Source organism: Octopus sinensis, linkage group LG7 (assembly GCF_006345805.1).
Source record: "Octopus sinensis linkage group LG7, ASM634580v1, whole genome shotgun sequence".
Classification (NCBI taxonomy): domain Eukaryota; kingdom Metazoa; phylum Mollusca; class Cephalopoda; order Octopoda; family Octopodidae; genus Octopus; species Octopus sinensis.
In genome coordinates this window covers 90,926,078-90,948,345 of record NC_043003.1, presented here as the reverse complement: position 1 = coordinate 90,948,345, position 22,268 = coordinate 90,926,078, and the positions used below count along the sequence as shown (strand labels likewise).

The 22,268-nt window shown below is 30.7% G+C and overlaps 1 protein-coding gene across 3 annotated transcripts in view; it reads left to right on the top strand.

The window, feature by feature from the left end:
• LOC115214534 (PDZ and LIM domain protein 3) overlaps positions 1–22,268 on the top strand; it is a 184,246-nt gene that overhangs the window by 113,116 nt on the left and 48,862 nt on the right. Inside the window, exon 6 of one of the 3 annotated variants that reach the window (XM_029783740.2) lies at positions 20,073–20,207. The exons of the other annotated variants lie outside the window; for them this stretch is intronic. Coding sequence (XP_029639600.1) covers positions 20,073–20,179 — 107 coding nt within the window. The 3' untranslated portion in view covers positions 20,180–20,207. The remainder of the gene's footprint in view (positions 1–20,072; positions 20,208–22,268) is intronic. 3 annotated transcript variants of the gene reach the window in all.

Genomic DNA, 22,268 nt, shown 5'->3' with positions numbered 1-22,268 from the left:
GTTGGGTTTTAGGCAATAATAATGTCAGTTAATAATAACCCTTCAGGGAAATTGCTGAAGGGTCATAAATTTATGAAATTAAATAGATACTTGGAAGTCCACTCACCAGCTTCACACTTTATTGTAATGTAATAAGCAATGGTTAACATTAAGGAACCTATTTATGTGTGAATTCCTTCTTCCATTAGTTTGCATTTATATTTTTGAGAAACTGTTGTTGTAATAGAAAAGACAGTGAGAAGATATAGTACACCTGTGAGACAGAGACAGAAGCATGTGACAGAATGCCAATAGTGACAGAATACCAATCTCTGTCTAGTAACCCTTCTCAGAATGTTTTCCAGGATATCTGTATATATAGCAGTAGCACTACACCATTGTGGGCCTCACTAGAGCCTTTTAGAGAATAGCCTACATTTCAAAGATAGCATAAAGTTTACTAAGGGATACTGTGCAGGACCCATTAATTTATCTGGTTAAATAAATGCTTAGAAGTCTACTTACTGGTTTCACAAATTAGTGATTTAATAAGCAATGATTAGCATTAAGATATCTGTTCATTTGTGAAGTCCATCTTCTGCTAGTTCATAATTATATCTTTCAAGAACTCTCTAACTCATGCAAGAAACAAAAACAACGGAAGCAAACACATAGATTTAGAGAATTAAAAATAAATTATGTGTGATCAAGGTTTAATAGAGAGTCACCACTTTCACTAGAAAAGATAAAAGTTTTTCCCCAGGTCTTCCTTTCATGTTAGTAAGACTTCATGGAGAAGAAATATTAAAAAACTTTTTTCTGCATGAATGTGAGTATCTATATGTATGTATATATGCATATATATATATATATATATATATATATATATATATATATATATATATATAAGAATTTTTGCATAATGAGATAAAAAAACAAGGCTGTGTAGATATTAGAACATTTATAGATAGAAGGTCTTACAGCTGTTTCCAGGATATTTATTAATTATATCCCTTCATTGGAGACAGTGTGAGAGGATGGTTAAGTAATAATTAATTTAGATAGGATACAAAATAGAGAGTGAGGTGGAGGAAAGAAAATAGATGTTCTAATATCTACACAGCCTTGGTTTTTTTATCTCATTGCGTAAAAAATTCTTATATACACACGCTGACATATGACCAACATTGAACCCCTTATTCGCAAAATCACCAAACTTGGAACTTAACTATGGTCTGTCTATAGTACTTATTCAGCATTACCTGACACCTTTGGGTCTTAGTGACACCATTACCTCTTATAACCTCAACATATATATATATATATATATATATTATATATATATATATATATATGCATAAATATGTGTTTGTACATGTGTTTATATATGTATTTGTCTATAACTATATATGTATATGTATGTTTATGTATATAAATGAATTTATGAATAATATATTATATATTGTATGTTTTGTTTCTCTTCACACCACACACACACACACAGATATAAGATATATATATATATATATATATTATATATATATATATATATGAAGAACCTAATGCGACAAAGAGAAACCTATCTATGGCAGTGCAAGAACCTTGCTTAAAATGTTGTTCTATTTAATTGCATAACTTCTGTGAGGTCATATCATAACTTTAATCAATCCATTATTTGTTTCAGAACAAGGGTAATGTAAAGACAAATACTAATTGTTATTGTTGTCATCATCACTACCATCATCATCATTGTCATCACCTCCATAACCACAACCAGTCATCAAACAGTGGTGGTGATAAATTTAATAGTTGTGGTGGTTGCGTTGCTGATGGTGGTAGCAGTAGTATTGTTGTTCAGCTCTAGGTTAGGTGTTAGCTATTTCTAGCTGATCAAGCAGCCATTTAATTGTTAGTGTTAGTGGTGACAATGGTGGCACTGTAGATGTCAGTAATTATCTTATTGATGATGGTTATGGTTATGGTAGCTGTGGCAGTGATGATATGATGATGCTGGTGGTGGTGGTGGTGGTGGTAGTGGTAGTAGTAAATATGAAAGAAAGTGAAATGAATATGATTAACAATGAGGATTGTTTTTCTTTGCCACCTCCAAGATTACCTTCATTTCATGTCACTTTTAAACAAAAAAAAAAAATTGTCTTACATGCCACTGTCACCCACTATCTTTTTCAGTTGTATAGGATGGTCACATGACTTTGCTTTGATTGACTTTTAATTAAAAGGACTTGTTCTTGAAATTAATTTACAACAAAATTACTTGTTTCTGAAATGACTTTTTGTAGAATTTGTAAATAAACTATTTTGTATTATTATTGTTGTTGTCGTTGTCGTCGTCATCGTCATTTGTTAACTCTGACTTTCACCCATAACTCTGACCTGTCATTTCAAAATACCCCCAGAACTTATTAAATTTTTTTTAGAAAATTTTATAAATGTATCCCTCTCTAATTAACCCTAAGCTATTAGCAAAATCAAATTTTAACCTTAATCTTAAACTTTAAACCCAATCCTAAACCCTGGTCCTAAACTTTAACTCTAAGTTCTAAACCTAAACCCTTAAACTCTAAACCCCAAACTTATGTCATAAATGCTAAACCTGAACCCTATTTCTAACCCTTAGGCCTCAAATCTTAACATTAATATTAATTTCTAAACCATAACCTTAATTTGTAACCTAAACTCTAAACTTAAACCTTAATGCTAACAAAAATCTCTAATTGTAAACTCAAACCCAAATCTTAACATTTGTTTTTTCTTATATAGTTTTTAGTATCATTATCTCCTGTGTTAAACATAATTCAATGAAAAGTTGTTTCAGTAAAAACAATCACTTGAAAATACAATGATATACAAATTTGTTCTATAAAAATTAATTTCAATACAAAGTTGTTTGATGAAAAGTTGCACACTGTAAAGTCATGCCATGCTATGGGACAGTGTGATCATAATGAAAGAGACATTTGGGTAAGAAGGTAGATTCGAAACCAATTTGATATGACCTCATTGTACTTTCTTACTTGGAATTTCACTGTTTGATTATTTTCAACATGTTGCTTTACTTCCTTGTTATGAAGAAATGAAACTGAGTTGCTTTCTTAACACTGTTGATATATTTCAATATTTTGTTTTTTTTTCTTTCTTTCTTCTAATTGTTTAAAAAATAATATTGTTTATATTCTTTATTTTGATTATTATTTATGTTCAGTTAACAAAAAAAAAGATCAAGAATTTGGCAATTGGTATATGGTAGCTATATGGATTGCCAATCTTTGATTTTTTTTGTTTGTATTTTTTCTTTGTTCATATTTTTTTGTTTTATATTTAAAAATTCAGTGCTGGTTCCATCAAGCTATTAGTGTATCAACATATCATTAAAATATCAGAGTATATCAATATGGTTGTATTGACATTATTTTGTGAATAAAAAGCAACAAAATTATTCTGCTGATTAGCTAATCTCAAAGCCAGTAATCTTTAAAAAGCCATATTGACTGCAATTTTATTTGTTTGTATGTGTTCTGTTAACAACCAGAATAATTATGTTGGTATTTAATCTTAAGACAGCAATAAAACATTATATTGATTGTTAAATATTTTTGCTATTAACAATCAAAATAATCCACACTGATATTTGACCTTAAAACCAGCAATAAAACATTGTTATTATTGTTAAAACAGTTTTACTAATAACAATTATATTTACTCTCAGCATAAACAATGACACATTAATTACAATCATAATTTTTTTTGCATCATCATTAACAACCAAAATAATTATATTGAGTTCTAATCAATGAATGCTGTGTGGTTGTTGGGTTTCTGTTTAGTTTCGCTTTCTTCCATCACAGCTTAGACTTTTACCAAAAATCCCAACACAAGAAAATGGTTGAGATATATTTTTTATGAATTTAAATTTTGAATTTGTTGTTTCAATTTCTTGGTTGCTTATTTTAATCAAGTATTAATTTATTGTTTTTTAAAATTATTTATCTATTATAGTGCTGGTTTTATAACTGTATTGTGATAAACTTGATGATGCTTTTGGTTATTGTTTGTTTATCTGTTTCAAGAAAGATTTATATTTTCAGCATTGCATCTGGCTAAAGTGGATGTTTCAGTACCATTCTTTTGTGATTAATATATGTATATTTATATGCATACATGTTACATATACATGTATGTGCGTGTGTGTGCATACATGTGTGCATGTATGATTGTGCATATGTGTATATGTGAATTTATTCATATCCATTATTGTGCACATGTATGTCTTCTTAAGTCAATAGTGATATCTGTGTGTATGTGTATGCGAGTATATATTCTTAATAGTTATATGCATCTGTATGTGTATGAGTTGTATTTCCAATGTTCTTAAAAGTAATTAAATATAATTAAATTAAAATGCTATTGCACAACAGATGTTCATATAATCTTAACCAGGCAGAATTTGCCAGTGTAATATATTTTCTGTGATAAAGACTGATGTTTGTACTTTAAAAATTGTTTTTAAAAACAAATTTTACTTTAGAGGTTGCCTAATGTGATATACTATTACCATTGATCTCATTATATTTATTCCTTACATTGCAAGTTCTTCATGTGAAATGTTATCAACATCAATGTTCTTACGTTATAATCCTTACACTGTAATTTTCAAATTATCACCTTTTGTTATTTTTACTCTCTTCAGTTTCAACCATTACTTTCATTTTGACATCAATCCTTTATTTTGAAAACATTTATCTTACTCTGATACCTATGTTCTAATTTCATATCATTTTCCTTTTACATAATTTGAAATCTTTAGCTTCTTCAAAAAAAAAAAAAACATAAGAAATCTCTACACTGATTTAAAAGCAATTATCCTTAGACTTCTGACTCTATATATACCAGTTTATGATAATATTCACTTCCTATTTTTTTTTTTTTTTCACATTCTTTTACATAGAAAATACTTGTATTATGGAGGGCCAGATCAGCACAGATCAAATATTAAATATGAATAAAATATTGAAATATTTTCTTAGAAGTATTTTATTAACTCCTGATATTTTGGAGAAAATACATCTTTTCAATTGTTAAAATTGCAAGAGAGAAATATATCTGTGAGTTTGGCATTTCTGTCTTGTTCCTTTAGTACTTTTGAAAAGGAGTTCTTTAGCCAAAATATCAAGAACAATTAAATATTTCTAAGATATAATTTTAATATTTTTGTTATTTTTGATATTTAATGCACTGATTTTTTTGCATATTCTGCAATACTTCAAAAAAACAATAACTTACTTCTTTTCTTTAATATAATGATTCTGAAATTAATGACTTTGATTACAAACTAATTTAAAACTTGAGTTACAAAGAAAAACCTTAAAAAACGTCACTGTAAATGCAAGTACTTAGCTTATATAAACTGAAAATAATATTTATTTAAAAATGCCCTTCACTCCCTGTCCAATATAACCTGACATAACCAACTCTGTTAGGTCACCACTACACATTGTTCTTTAGCATATCCTTTACTGCAATAGCTAAAACAAACTAAAAAAAGCTAAAGGAAGGAGGAAGTTGTAAATTTTTCAATTAACTGGCTTCTTATCAATTGGCTATTTATTCAAATCATTGTTAATTAACTATATTTAACAAGTACTGTTGAAATTATTTGTATTCCAACAATATATATTTCAAGCTGTTTTCATAACCAGGATTTACTGTATTTGGGTAAAGTCATCTTTGATCATTATAAAGTGCACACGCACACACACACACACATCTTTATTGCTTAATTGTTATTTTATGAGTATCAAAGCTTCCAGTAACAGTGATCTCAGCCATATATGTTTGAACTTTTTAAACACACTGTTCATGGTTGTTACTAAATTTAAATGGTGAGATTAACAACTAGTTAATGTTATTATCATGTAATATACATCCTGAAACAAAATCACAATCTGGGAAGCTTTACAAAATTGACCTCAAACTTTTTGTTTGCTCATATTCAGAATATAAAAGTTTGAACTTTGATTTACTAGTATAAATCATAATTTAGTTTCAGGCATTATATACTCTTTGAGAAAATATTTTAAATCTGTGAAGATCATCTTAAATGCTGGATATATATATCATCACCATCATTTAACATCCATTTTCCATATTGGACACTTGACTGGATTTGACAAGTAGCAGGACTGTGTTGAGTTCCCATGTCAACTTTGGCACGATTGCTACAGCTGGATGCCCTTTCAAATGCCAACCACTTTTCAATGTGTACTAGTGCACGCATAAATACATGCATACATTTGCACAGATATTATATGTGTGGATACATATCCATAAAGATACACATACATATATAGTTTGGTAAGAATGTATGTGCAACTTTATACATTGGCACTGGCCGATATATATGTGAAAGACATTTAACCCTATTGGTTTAAATATATTTAACTGTAGAATATATCAGTTTTATACTTAGGGAAATAATCTTTGTTATAATCCTCCCCACTATATCTATCTGGGTATAAAAGATAAAGAAAAGTAAATAAGCAGCAAATTTGAAAAAAGAATTGCTTTGATGTATCCAAGAATTACTTGGAAAAATTCCAAGAGTAACATAGTATTACATTCTTTCATCAACTGAAACAAGAATACAGATTTCCAAATTTCTCAATTTATGGTTAAATGACTAAATATTTGTTTCCAAAACAACTATTTTATGTGCTCAGCTACTCACAATGTTTATGATAGGTACTACTGTGGAAAATATAGATGTATTATCATCATTTTATGTTCAATTTTCATGCTGACATAGGTTGAACAGGTTCTCACAATCCAGGTTATTTCTGATTGAGAGCCACTGCCCCTTTAAACTAGAGCTTGTACGTGTCATTTGGTTTGGTTTCTATCACTCAGTTCCCTTTCTGTCACTAACCAGTCTACAGAGAGTATTAGATGCATTTTCTCATGGCATCAACAGTAGAAAGGCTCAATAGTTCACACACACACACACACAGAAAGATGATGAGCTTCTTTCAGTTTCCTTCTGCTAAATCCATTCACAAGGCTTTTGTCAGCCTCAAGCTATAGTAGAGAACACTTGCTAAAGGTATCATGCAATGAGATTGAACCTAAAATCACACAATTGGGAAGCAAGCTTTTTAACAACCTTTCTTTGCTACGGTGTTGGACAAGTTTTAAAAGTTTTAAAAGTTTTAAGACCATCTAGAACACTGCTCTGGACTATCTGTAATTGTATTTTGTATAATGCTATATGAATGTGTAGATGGCCTAGTCAAAAGATTTCTAACAACCACCTAGAAAAGAATCAATGGTTTGTGTCTTGCGACTACTACTATTGTGTGTGTGTGTGTGTGTGTGTGTGTGTGCATGCATGTGCGTGCATGTGGGTGTGTGTCAGTGTGTGCGTGTGCATGTGTGCCCAACATATGTAGCTACTAACAACTTAGTTCACCTAGTTCTAAATACTGCAGAGTGGTGGTTATAGAGTCCAGGAATGTAGACAAAATTGGAAAAATTGACACATTATTTCATTTGTTTGCTGTGTTAAGGTTAAGTCTTCCCGTAAGCTTTGGAGAAAGTAAATTCTCTGCTACTCTAGTGTAATGCTTCTCACTAAAGGAGATCCAGTTATTTAGGGTTGGTCCCATAACCCAATAAAACTGCAACATCGATTATCATCAATTTCATTTAAATATACAGCAATTTCAAATTACCTTATAAAGTTCATCCAATTTAAATAATTTTATTTTTTATTTTTTCATCCCTACTGCCACTAGGTGCACAGCTTAGTGATTAGGGTATTACACTCATGATCATAAGACCTTGGTTTTGATCCCTAGGCCAGGTAGTGCTTTATGTTCTTTATTAAATCACTTCTTATGCTGTTCCAGTCCACTCAGCTGTAAATGTATTCCAGCCATATCTAGGAAGTTAACCTTACAATGGATTGGAATCCTCTACAGAAAGAAGTGTTGTATGTGGGGGTGCTGAAAAGTTCCTGGCTTTAAGGGTATTGTGAAAGGTTTGGTTGTTGGCCCAAACTCCTGAGTTCTTTTACAGGGCTTAGTAAAACTGAAGGACTGCTGCAGTAAGAGTGTGAATCTCAGAAGGGAATATGTTGGATAAAATCATAACTAACATATATATATATAATATTAATAATATTAGGGAGTATAACTCCAAACTTACAGGGAAAAATTCAATTTAGTATTAAATCAAATTTCACTATATAAATATATAAAATATGAATTAGAGATAAAACCACTATTATGCAACTCAAACAGTGATAGACGTAAACCAAAACACAAATAACAAATAAAATATATTTTTATAAAACATGTAACTAGATCTCAAAAAGTATAAAAATGAATAATCAATATATAATAAGTAAAAAAAAACTGCATACGTTTCATGGCTACAATTAAATTCGAATTACAATTAAATTTAAATTTAATTGAAATGAATTCAATTTAAAATTTTAGTCAATCTTCAGGTTAACAATAATAGTTAAATAAATAAGCAAATAGAGTTAAACAATATTTATTTTAAAAATAAATAAAATAATAATTTTTCTTATAGAAGAAACTCCATTAACTAAATCAGAAACTTAAAACATTAGGATTATTTCCTACAACATATTTATTATGTTAAATATTTAATATTTAAGGTAAAAAAAAATTATATATTGATTATTCATTTTTACACTTTTTGAGATCTAGTTATGTTTTATAAAAATATTTTTTATTTGTTATTTATGTTTTGGTTTATGTCTATCACTGTTTAAGTTGCATAATAGTGGTTTTATCTCTAATTTACATTATATATATATATGTGTATGTATGTATGCATGCATGTATGTATGTATGTATGTTTGTATGTATGTATGTATATTGTATTTTGGGATGGTCATTTTTTTGCCTAGTAAATTTTTATTTGGCAAAAAAAAATGACCATCCTGAAATACAATACCTGTTTCAACGCATGATTTCACATTCATGTATGTATATATATATATATATATAAAGAGAGAGAGAGAGAGAGAGAGAGAGAGAGAGAGAGATGCATATCAACCCAGAAAATACAATTTTAGTTAATTTAAGTAGCATACTTAATCACTAAGGGTGCACATTGAAGTAACTGGTTGTTGGTGCTATAAATTTATGTCTATATGAATTAAAGAAATGAAAAGAGCTACCAAATATACCACATAAAGAAAATATGAAATATTTACCATATGTTTTCACGTGTGTGAGTGAGTGTGTGTGTGTATGAAGAGAGAGAGAGAGAACAAGAGAGAAAGAGAGCAAGAGAGAGAGAGAACAAGAGAGAAAGAGAGCGAGAGAGAGAGCAAGTGAGAGAAAGAAATAGAGGGAGATAGAAAGAGACACAGGCAGAGACAACTAGGTCCACTAGGTCTGAGGCCTGCATTGTGCTCCAATGTCTGTTTCAGTATGGTTTCTGTGGCTTGGTTAAGTTCTTCTACTACATATTCCTTTATTCTTTTATACATTTCAGCCCCAAGTCTGTGGCCATGCAGTCACCTTGGCCATGCAGTCACTGCTGATATAATCACCTTCTCAATGGCCAATCTTATGTAGTTTTTTGCTGGAGATGGTGGCAGGTGGAGCTAGGTATTAGCAGGTATTAGCTAGATATTTATTTGGCAGGTGGGGCTAGGTATGTGAAAATTGGGTGTGGCATAAATCTGTTTGTAAGGAGAGGGTAGAAATGTTTGTGTTGGAAAAGGGAAAGAAGAAACTCTTTTATCTTTTATTTGTTTCAGTCATTAGACCATGGCCATGCTGGGGCACCACCTGGAATTTTTAGTTGAAAGAATCAACGCCAGTACTTATTTTCTTAAGGCTTGGTACTTATTCTATTGTTCTCTTTTGGCAAGCCACTAAGTTACGGGGACAGAAACACACGCACATATATATATATATATATATTATATATATATATATATATTCACATATACGATGGGCTTCTTTCAGTTTCTGTCTACCAAATCCACTCACCAAGTTTTGGTCAGCCCAAGGCTATACATTTATTTATAATAATTATTTCATTTCTCTATCTGAAGAATTTCTAATAGGAAATTCCTTACATGTCTATCTAACATGTAAATCTTATTAGCAAATGAAACATGTGTAATGGTGAATAACTAATACCAAAGAATTTCCAATTTCCTGTTTTGTTATATATATAAGTATATATATACACAAACATCTACATAGACATATATGTTTTTTATGTTCATACCTTTGCACACAATCTGTCCTGACAAACCTCTCCCCCACAACCCATCTTCCTAACTCCTCCCCCAAGTTCATCACTCATTGTTTTCTCTTCCCCTCTTTCTCTCATGCTCCCTTTGCAACCTTGCAAGCCAACATACTCACAGGGTGTCTCTTGAATCTCTTTCCCACAACATGCCTTCCTTTCCTCTACCTCCCAAACTTCTTACCCACTCACCCTATTCAATCTTTGGTTCCACTTCATTTATATACACCACCCTGTAACTTGAATACACCCCCCCCACTTCCATCACATCTTTACCATCTCTCTCCCCACCCTCTCTCTCTAAATTAGGTAGCAATGCATCTCATTTACTGCACTTGATTCATACTCTTTAGAGAACTGCATGAAAGGGTGCTGCCGTTGCAATACATCAATTAGTAATTCGTCAAATCTGTTTGAAGAATTACTAATATGAGATGTCTTACATGTTTTTCTACCATTGTAACTCCTATTGGTAATGAAACATATGTAACACAGAACAAATAACACGAGAAAATTTTTCCAGTTTTTTGTTTTAGTACATAATTACTTTGTGGAGGCACAATGGCCCAGTGGTTAGGGTAGCGGACTTGTGGTCGGAGGAGTGTGGTTTCGATTCCCAGACCAGGCATTGTGCGTATTTATTGAGGGAAAACTACCTAAAGCTCCACGAGGCTCCAGCAAGGGGTAGTGGCGACCCCTGTTGTACTCTTTCGCCCCAACTTTCACTCTTTCTTCCTGTTTCTTGAGTAGCGCTGCAATAGACTGGCATCCTGTCCACCTGGGGGGAACACATATGCCATAGAAACTGGGAAACCGGACCCATGAACCTGGCTAGGCTTGAAAAGGGTGCATAAAAAAATTTAATTACATTACAATGACTATTTTGCAGTATTCTCCAGTATTTTCAACTCTCATATAAAATATAACTTCTACAGATTCACTTTGGAATACTGGCAAATGTGGGTGTGCTTCATGAAGATACAGCTGGGATAATACACCTATCTGCATAATATGTGAAGGCACATGGCTTAGTGATTAGGGTATTTGACTCACTATTGCAAGGCTGTGAGTTCAATTCCCAGTGATGCACTGTGTCCTTGAGCAAGACACTTTATTTCATGTTGCTCCAGTCCACTCAGGTGTAAAAATGTGTAGTTCCTGTATATCAAAGGGCCAACCAGCCTTGTCACACTTTGTGTCGCACTGAATTTCCCTGAGAACTACATTAAGGGTACACGTGTCTGTGAAGTTCTCAACCACTTGCATGTTAATAAGCTGGCTGTTCTGTTGATCGGATCAATTGAAATCCTCATTGTTGTAACCAGCTGAGTACTAGTAGTATATTATGTATGTATGTATGTATGTATGTATGTAAGTATGTATGTATGTATGTATGTGTGCATACATATATTTCATTGGATCACTGTAACTGGGTCACTGATATGATTCCAATGGGGTTATCTTAGTGACCATCATGCAGTGGTGCAATGACAATTTCCAAAAACAAATAAGAAATGAATATAACATCTTTGTATGTATTTAGATAGCTAGGACAACTCTTATATGATGTAACTGCTATTTTTAAAATGTTTATATAAGACATGAGATTTATAGGGTTTATAGAATTCTATGGTTACACCCAGAGTTCTTCAAAAGTCAAAGTAACTAATATATCATAAAAGAAATTTAATGACAAAATGCAACACCTGTAAGAAGATATCATTAACTGTGATACTGATATTGTAGCTGTTAAATCATAACCTATCCAGCTCCCACTCGAATTCTTCTGGTTGCAGTAGAACTGCCTGTTACTAAGAATTTGGTTTCTGGTTACCATTTAGTAATACTTAGTAATACCGTGATTACATTCTGCTACATAGAATTTTACCTAGATGTGAATATTTAGATGTTGATACCTACATGTATATGTGTAGAAACATATACCCTCATATATATGTACATATATGAGCATGTGTGTAAAAACACATTTACATGTATATGTGTCTATATAATGTGTGTGTGTATATACATACATACATACATACATATATACATACATACATATGTACGTACATACATACATACATACATACATACATACATACTACATACATACATACATACATACATACATACATACATGCACACACACACATATACATGTATGTATTTGTGTGAATGCCTTTACATATGTATGTGAATATGCATATGATTAGCATGGAGTTTCAAATAAAAATAAAAGTTATTTTGAAAAGCAGTAACAAGAAGCTCAGAGTAAACAACAGTGAAATCATAGTTTTATTTGCTTGAATGCTTTCTTATATTTGTTTATATTGAGATAAACACAGACACACATGCAGGTATAGACATATACACATAACTACATATATGTACATATTTGTGTTGTTTGTGTGTGTATGTATATATATATATATATATATATTATATATATATATATACACACATACATACATACATCATACATACATACATACATACATACATATACATACATACATATGTACATACATACATACATACATACATACATACATACATACATACATACATACATACATACATACATACATACATACATGCACACACACACATATACATGTATGTATTTGTGTGAATACCTTTACATATGTATGTGAATATGCATATGATTAGCATGGAGTTTCAAATAAAAATAAAAGTTATTTTGAAAAGCAGTAACAAGAAGCTCAGAGTAAACAACAGTGAAATCATAGTTTTATTTGCTTGAATGCTTTCTTATATTTGTTTATATTGAGATAAACACAGACACACATGCAGGTATAGACATATACACATAACTACATATATGTACATATTTGTGTTGTTTGTGTGTGTATGTATATATATATATATACATACATATATACATACATACATACACATACATACATACACATACATACATACATAATACATACATACATATACATACATACATACAACATACATACATACACATACATACATACACATACATACATACATACATAACATACATACATTCATGCACACACACACATATACATGTATGTATTTGTGTGAATGCCTTTACATATGTATGTGAATATGCATATGATTAGCATGGAGTTTCAAATAAAAATAAAAGTTATTTTGAAAAGCAGTAACAAGAAGCTCAGAGTAAACAACAGTGAAATCATAGTTTTATTTGCTTGAATGCTTTCTTATATTTGTTTATATTGAGATAAACACAGACACACATGCAGGTATAGACATATACACATAACTACATATATGTACATATTTGTGTTGTTTGTGTGTGTATGTATATATATATATAAAATAATAATCTTATTTTAGTAGAAATATATGTTAAGGTGGCGACTGGCAGAATCCTTAGAAAGCCAGACAACATCTTAGCAGCATTTCATTAATCTTTATGTTCTGAGTTCAAATTCCACAGACGTTGACTTTTGCTTTCATCCTTTTGGGTTTGATGAAATAAATACCATTTGAACACTGGAGTTGATGTAGTCAATTACCCACTCCCTCCAAATTTCAGGCCTTGTGCCTTTAGTAGAAAGGATTATTATTATTATGAGGGCAGTGAGCTGGCAGAATTGTGAGCACACTGAATGAAATGCTTAGCGATATTTCATCCGTCTTTATGTTCTGAGTTCAAATTCTGCTGAGGTCAACTTTGCTTTACATCCTTTTGGGGTTGATAAATCAAGTTCCAGTGAAACACTGAGGTTGATGTAATTGACTAATCTCCTCACCCAAAATTTCAGGCCTTGTGCCTATAGTAGAAAGGATTATTATTATTATTGTGTGTATGTATGCATATGTGTGTGGGAATATAGTTATTTACATGTGTATATATTTATATGTGCTGTGGGTGTGCATATGTTTTTATGCACTATTCAGTCGAGTCTTTAAACATTTTAAGCCTTAATCATCGCAGATTAAGTTTGACTGATGTCTATATTTGTAGTTAACCAAAAATGCAGCCCAGCAACTACTTCAGCAATTCAACAGACGAAATAACTCTGCAGCCAACTCTGAAACTGAATCCCTCAATGGCTTAGTTCAGATAACTCAGTAGAAGTTAGTATATGTTTACAGCAACCACTAACTTTACGACAATCTTATAAGCTTCTGGTTAATGTTTTTTTAAATGAATATTTTCCTAAATTCCCATGCATCTTCCTGTCTTTCTCTCTCTCTCTCTCTCTCTCTCTCTCTCTCTCTCTCTCTCTCTCTCTCCTCTCCTCTCTTTGTGCTTTCTTCTCTCTTTCACAATCAGCACAAAAAGAATTTTAAATAATCTGAGCCTCTGTTTTTCTGTTTAGATATTATTATTATCACTATTACTATTATTGTCACTGGTTCTTGGGTACCTTTAGTAGATTCTGCTATCACCACAGTTTCATCTCTTTTCAGTTCCATCCAATCATTCTCACCCATTCCTCTAAATGTGAATAGCCATGTAGCTCCTCTATCACAACCCCACCCCATACTCTACACCCTTCTCTCATACTTGAACCCTTTATCACCTCATTCAAATTACCCACTTACACACACACACACACACCCAGGGTGTAAAATGACTGGCATTAGGAAGAGTGTCCAGCTGTAGAAACCATACCAAAATGAACAGTGGAGCATGATACAGTTCTTGAACCCATCAAATCCCATCAGCTCTTAGCAGCATGTGCTTAGACAGTTTCAAGATGATAATGATTATACAATTAGGTGTAAACATTAAAAGGCAATATTCTCAAAAGTATGTAAGCAAACATATCAATATACATGAACTGTGATACATAGTCTAACATTCACATTTTTGTTATGATAGATTTCAATTACTCCCTCTATCCCACTTTTCTCATTCCTTAGTAAAAACTTCCTTGCACCCTCTCTAGCGCTTTCATCTTTTTGCTTTCCACATCCGCTTTACACATTATTACTACCTATCCTTCTACTACAACATCATAGTTCAGCCTTTCTTTATTTTCCTCCTTCTTACCTTTTCATCTACTTCTTCCTCTCTCTCTCTGGTTAACATACATTTCCTGGTCTCACATTCTCTCTTTCCTCTATATTTTTTACAATGATATTTCTTTTATTCTTCATCTCCTTTTGTTTTCCCTAATTTCTCAGTGCCACTACGTAGTTTTGAAAATTATTTTGTCACATTTGTCACCTACCTTTCTGAAAATGATGTACTGTGTTTGTTTCAAGAATCCACTTATGTATCATGATTCATATGTATTGTTATTATTTTCCTAATATACTTTTCAGTAATATTGCTTTATAATAATTATGCCTAAAGTACAATATGCACAGTATTCCTTATTTGCAGGGTTCATTGAAACAACTGTAAAAGTTTGAATATATCATGTAAAATTATTCCATCTTTCTTATGTGTATGTGTGTGTATGTTCAAAAAGTGCACATAATATATATAAGCACAAGCAAACAGAAAACATACAGAATGTTGCCAAATCCTCCTATATATATATATACATATATATATATATATATATATATATTATATATATATATATATATATATGTATGTATATATATATATATATATATGTATATATATATATACATTGATTACACTTGATTGTTTTGAAAATTATTATAATACTAAACATATAAATTATTTTTTAAAAATGTATTAATTTTAGATAAAAAAATTTTAAAGTCAGATTCAGTCTATATAAAACAACAAAAATATTCCTTATATTATTGTAAAACATAAATTAAACTAATATAAAAAATTAACAGTGTAGTAGAAAAGTTGTAAATGCTGAAAAAACAATAGCTGGAATTATTTTCATATTCATAAACAATTCTGCTGCCCATTCTATAATATAATTAACAAAATATCATTGATTCTTCAGAAAATACTGGTCTCGTGACTCAAATAATGAAATGTATTAATAATGAGCTTCTTTATTGTATACAGTGTTCAGATTTATCATCAGTTTCAATATCATACTCATCATCTTCATCTTAGCTAAAATAGTCTTCACGCTGCTTATATCAGTACATTTGGTTCCATTACTGATAGTGGTTTCATTATTTGTTATATGTCTCACTTATTTTTCAATGTATTATACATATCATGCAACCAAATGAAACAATCTATCCTTTACAAAATAATTGGTCATGTTATTACATGATTAAAGTTATATATATATATATATATATATATATCTTTATCTCTTTATCTCTTTTACTTGTTTCAGTCAGTTTTATTATATATAAATATAATAAAAATTTGGGGGTATGTATACATACATATATATATTGATATATATTGATAATTTTCCCAAAGTTTTCTAAACTTTATAAGTAGCCTTTTCTCTATAGAACATAGATATCATAACATATTTAATATATGTAGCATTAAGATGAGGTATACATGATCTGAAACTTTGTTGCTTCTAAAGTCAATATAGTATAACAAAATCTTTCCAGTACAAATGTTCTAATATCTCTTCCTATATATGACTGCAACAATTCTAATATCTGCTCATTCAGTGGTATGTGTCCTTTCAAAGCATCAGCCTTTCAAGCTAATTTCTTTCTTGCAGATAAAACTGAAACAAAAAACTGTTTAGGGCTTTCTGAAAATCCCTTTAAAAACTTTTTTGCAATATATGTATTCTTTCAGATCTAAAAAAAAGGAGAAAATCTACTTTGCCCTTCTCTGTCCAAATATATATATAGAATTTATTGGTTTGTATTTATAACTATAAAATCCATTGGTTCATTATAAAACATGTCCCCTTTACATTAATGACTCCAGAAGGTGTGATCTGTGTTTATCAGAGAAGTATAATATTCTATTGCACACCCTTTTGCAATTTTGAACAAAGACTGGAATTACTGAAGTAATATAGATACTTCCATTGCAATATATTGAGGAATTTCCACCAGTCAAATGGCTAATTGGGTTAATGATTTGTGATTGCCTTAAAATTTATCAAATTATAAAAATAGAAAATGAAAAGCATTCATTTACTTCTTCAACACTAAAACAATGAAAATCACCTTCCTTGCTTACATTGGTTTATGCATATGAAACTGAAGATATGAAAATGTATTTTTGCATGTTAATAGATGAACATATCACATTTTGTATTTATTTTTGCATCATGATTGACTAGATGAATGCCTGATGCTAATAATTTTTTTTCAGCAATCAATCAAATTGCAATGATTAATTATATATCAATATGTTTGTGATTATTTTTGCTTACTGAATATTTTTTTGACACTGCTTCCTTACTTCAATTATTTTGAATGTGGAACTTTTGTGTGTGAAAGTTTTGGTTTATGAAGCTTCAGCTTTTAAGAAGATCTATATATATAGATGTGTGTCTGAGTGAGTGTGTGTGTGTGTCTATATGTATATGTACATATACATCTATGTATGTGTCTGTACTTATATGTGTGTGTGCAGTATATATATATATATATATATAAGTCAATGAATGCAATTGAAAGATTATTAATTTAAATAGCCATCTGTATATCATACTAAATGTATATACATCCACTGAAAGACTAGGGACTGTAGTTATGTAAGAGAGAAAATCTTAGACAACAACCACAGTATCATGGCTTTCAGTCTTAGTATGATACACCAATGTCACTTTTAACACACACACATGTATATATATAGAGATGTCTGCTGTCTATATGTATGTATATGTATATGTCTATGTTTGTATACATACATTCCTGTATATATATATATATATATATATATATATATATTATATATATATATACTGTTTGTGTCTATACATATATATATATTTATATATATATATACACATATATGTATATGTATACATGCATAACTATGTGTGTGTTGTTGTTGTTTGTATCTGTCCATCCTCTAATGATATCAAGTCCACTTTAGTGTAGGGATGACTGAATTGGTTGAACAAGGCTATAGCAAGAGAATTTCCACCATAGTTCATGGATATAGGAATATTTGAGCTTGACATTGCCATTCATTAGAATACTCTGCTCCTCCTTCAGTAAGCCGTAACTGTTCACAGTATGTACAGCTAGCTTATCTTCTTCAGTAATCTGTTAGTCTTCCTAATTGGTCAATTACAACTTTCTGTACGGTTTCATTTTCTCTCTAATTTTATCTAATAATCACAGTAATAAAAGGCTTTGGTTATATAACAAGTTTATTGGATAAAATTTTAGATTTTTGTGTTCTGTTAGAGAAACTAATAATACTTCAAGAAATCTTTGAAGAAAACATGCTACCGTATCTAGGAAGCTGTAGTTTGCTTATATTCTGCAATTCTATCTTTTATCTCCTACATTAGAAAAGCAAAACAAATCTGTTATTGTTCTTTTTAGCATTTGTCAAGTTTGTAAATAGTTGAGTTTTTTATGATTCACCAAGCTTCAATTACATAATGTCCAAACAATGGCCGTAAAATTTGGCAAAACAGCCATCAATCTGGTTTCATAATCTAGCTTGTTAAATTTAGCTCTACGACATTTTATATAAATAGTTTCTGCTTAAATATATTAAAGTAAAATATAAAATAACAGGATGACTGAAGAACAAATATTTGGCCTTTCAACTATTCCTTCACAAAGGGTTGTTTTCTTTGATGGTTTTCTGAACACGTTCAGAAAGGATTAAACAAAATAGATGAACTGGTGGGAAGAGATTTTATCGAAGAGACTGATACATGAAGAAAAATATACACGTGTGTATGTGTGTGTATGTGTGTGTATGTACATAAGCAATTACATATATATGCATATATATAATTATATATTTACATATGTATACACACACACATATTAATGCATATATATATATACATACATGTGTATGTATGTATACACACACACACATATGCTTAAAAGGCAATATTTATATCATACCACTTGCTGAAATTTCTTTCATGACTCAGACATTCTTTGAATTTTAATTGACCCTAAAACATTTCTATTTATAACTGTATTCTGTATAAATAGATGTAGGTAGGAATCATATTTAAAGTGTACCATTAAAAAAAGCATATCTGTGGTTTTGTTTATAGATAATTTTAATTGTTTTGTTTTCTAACTTCTTATCTCACTGCACTCTGCAAAGTGTCATTCTTTGACAAAGTCTGCTACATTTTAAGATCAAATTGTATGTAAACCTCATCACTTGGAAAATTAATACAAGCAATGCATTTACTTTTTAACTTTGCACCGGTTATTTACATGAATCTTTCAGTTCTGACTTGATTTGTTTCTGAGAATCTTTCTGTCTAGTTCCATAGGTATTCAACAATGATGCCACCATATGAAATCGAAAAAAAAAAAATGGTGAACAAGTCTATGAAAAATCAGTAAATTATCCTAACCCATTGCACTAACTCAAATGCTTCTTGCCTCTGCAAATTTTTCTCTTTTCTTTCAATTCTTTTATTCTTTTGTGTTATTTATATTTCAAACTTCTCCCAATTTAAACTTTTTTGTTTAAATTGTTATTTTATAACTTAAAAACAAAAAAAAAAAATTAACTTCCCATGATTCGATTCATTTCACTTTCTATATATTTTTAACCTTTTTCACCCCAATACTTCCCCCAAATATTCTTGTTGTATTATTCCTATCTATTCATCTGTACACATCCTGATCCATCACACGTCAATCATATCATTTGTTTGAAAAGAAGTTTATTTTGTTTAGAATGACTTTTTTTAGAAAATTAGAAATAATATTTCCAGAATGGAACAAGCTGTTGGAAAAATTTGATGTGGTCCATCAACTGGATAAGCCACCTCGCAATTATATTGAAGTTCACGTTGTTAAAATATGGAATTTTGATCACTGATACAGAATGAAGCCACTGTTCACTACTGGTATGTAACATGTGGTATTTCTATGCCTGCTTCAATTGGTCTCTAAACATAGATAGTAATGTGAATTGTACTGGGGAAAGATGATACACCCAACCCTACAAACTCTAGTCCTGCAGTTCTTTAACCTAATTAGTAAGCTTCCATTTTAATCATTTTAATCTGCATCAACCAAGTTCCAATGCCTTGTTTAGATATGTTGTGCTTTGATAAAAAGGTTGTCTGGATTCCTTTGTCTTCTACTAATTTACAACCAAAAATAGTAACATAGTTTTTTTGTTTTTTTTCCAATTCTTCCTCCTTCTTGTAACTAACTCTTGAGAAAAGAGGCTGCTTTGAAGTAAGGCAACCATTTGGGATGGAAAACTAAAGGAAAGAAAGTAGTGATAGTCTTCAATAACTAATGATAAATAAATAATAGCCTATTGGTTAATCTGTTAATTGAATTCCTATTATCAAATGCTTGGATGAGTTGATTAAACTGCTTGATAATCTTTTAATAAAATGGCCAGGAAGTAACAAAAAACAAAAAGGAATAATAATAATAATTTCCTCATGTTAATGAGATTAATAAGTTCTATTGCTCACTAACTTTGCTTTAGAAAAGCTGAAAATGGCAACAAAATTGCTAAAGGTCTTCAAAAGTATTTTTTAAAATTGAATATATATAAGTATGTATGTGTGTGCATGTGTGTATGTATATATAATGTATGTATTGCTTTGTCCAATGGTGGAGTGTCCATCCACAGGCTGTCTTTGATTTTTTTTATCCAAACTGTTTTTTAACCTAATATTTACATGCTATTATTACATATATAGCTTTATCTGCTCTGAGTTTCCAAAACAAGAATTATTTTATGTTCCCTCTCGAAATTTCTAGATTCCTACGACATTTATATCTATCTGTCTGTCTGTCTGTCTATCTATCTATATGCACATACGAATATGTATGTATAGTTGATGTCATAAAAATTCATAAATTTCATGAGAACATTAAATAATTATGCTTTGGAACAATGGATCATGAAGCATATAAAGCTATAAATAATAGCATGTAAATATTGTGTTAAAAAATCTGTTCGATAGAAGAAGGCTGCCTGATCTAAAAAAGAATTATATTTATATATATATATACACAGAGTGTGGTGAATAAATTGTCATCTATATTATGCAAAAATGAAAATAACACTGACATCTCATTTTAAAAGATATATTTACAAAAAATACATAAAAATATCTTGAAATGCTAAAGAGTAAATTTATTCAAAAGAATTGCCGTTAGTTTCAACCATGGCCTCCAGATGACTTCCGAATTTCCCGTAATTCTTCTGGACTCCTTGTTGTGAATGTTGACTGGATGTTTGATTTTATTACTCTTGGTATATGTTTTGGGTACACGGCAAGCCAATGGTTGTTCTATGCGTTCACCATCTGATCCTGGCAAAAATTTTTCTCATCTGAGAAAAACCAAAGCATGTTCAGTTGGAGGGGATGCTTGAGTTTGTTTGAAAGCTTTGTTGTTTGGTCTTTCCTTTTATCCATGATGGCTTGGGATAAAAATAGACCCTTTCTCATCTTGTATGAGGAATACTGAATGTTTTCATGCACTATCTGCCTAAGAAACTCAGACATTTCCTGGTGATAGACTTGATTGACTTGGAGGGATTGTTGTCAATCATGTCCTGGATCTCACCAACAAATTCAGGAGTTCTTCAGAGTGAGTTTTCCAAGCTACTACACCTTCATACTCACCATTAAACTCATTCAACTCTTTCTGAATCCTTTGTACTGTCCTCAGGTTGACACCCAAATACTCTGAAATGTTCGTATTGGAGCTTTCAGCACAAATGCCATGCAATACAGCATGTCGTTTCCAAATTTCTGGCAGAGTGAATTGCGTTATGGTGTTGTTTTTCTCACAGATGGTGCCCAACTGACCCTACTATATTGTGTAGTCAACAAAATCAAAAACAAACAATGTGCATGTACAAAATTAAAAATATGAAATGGCAACAATTTACTCATCGCACTTTGTATATATATATATGTATCTGAGTGTGTGTA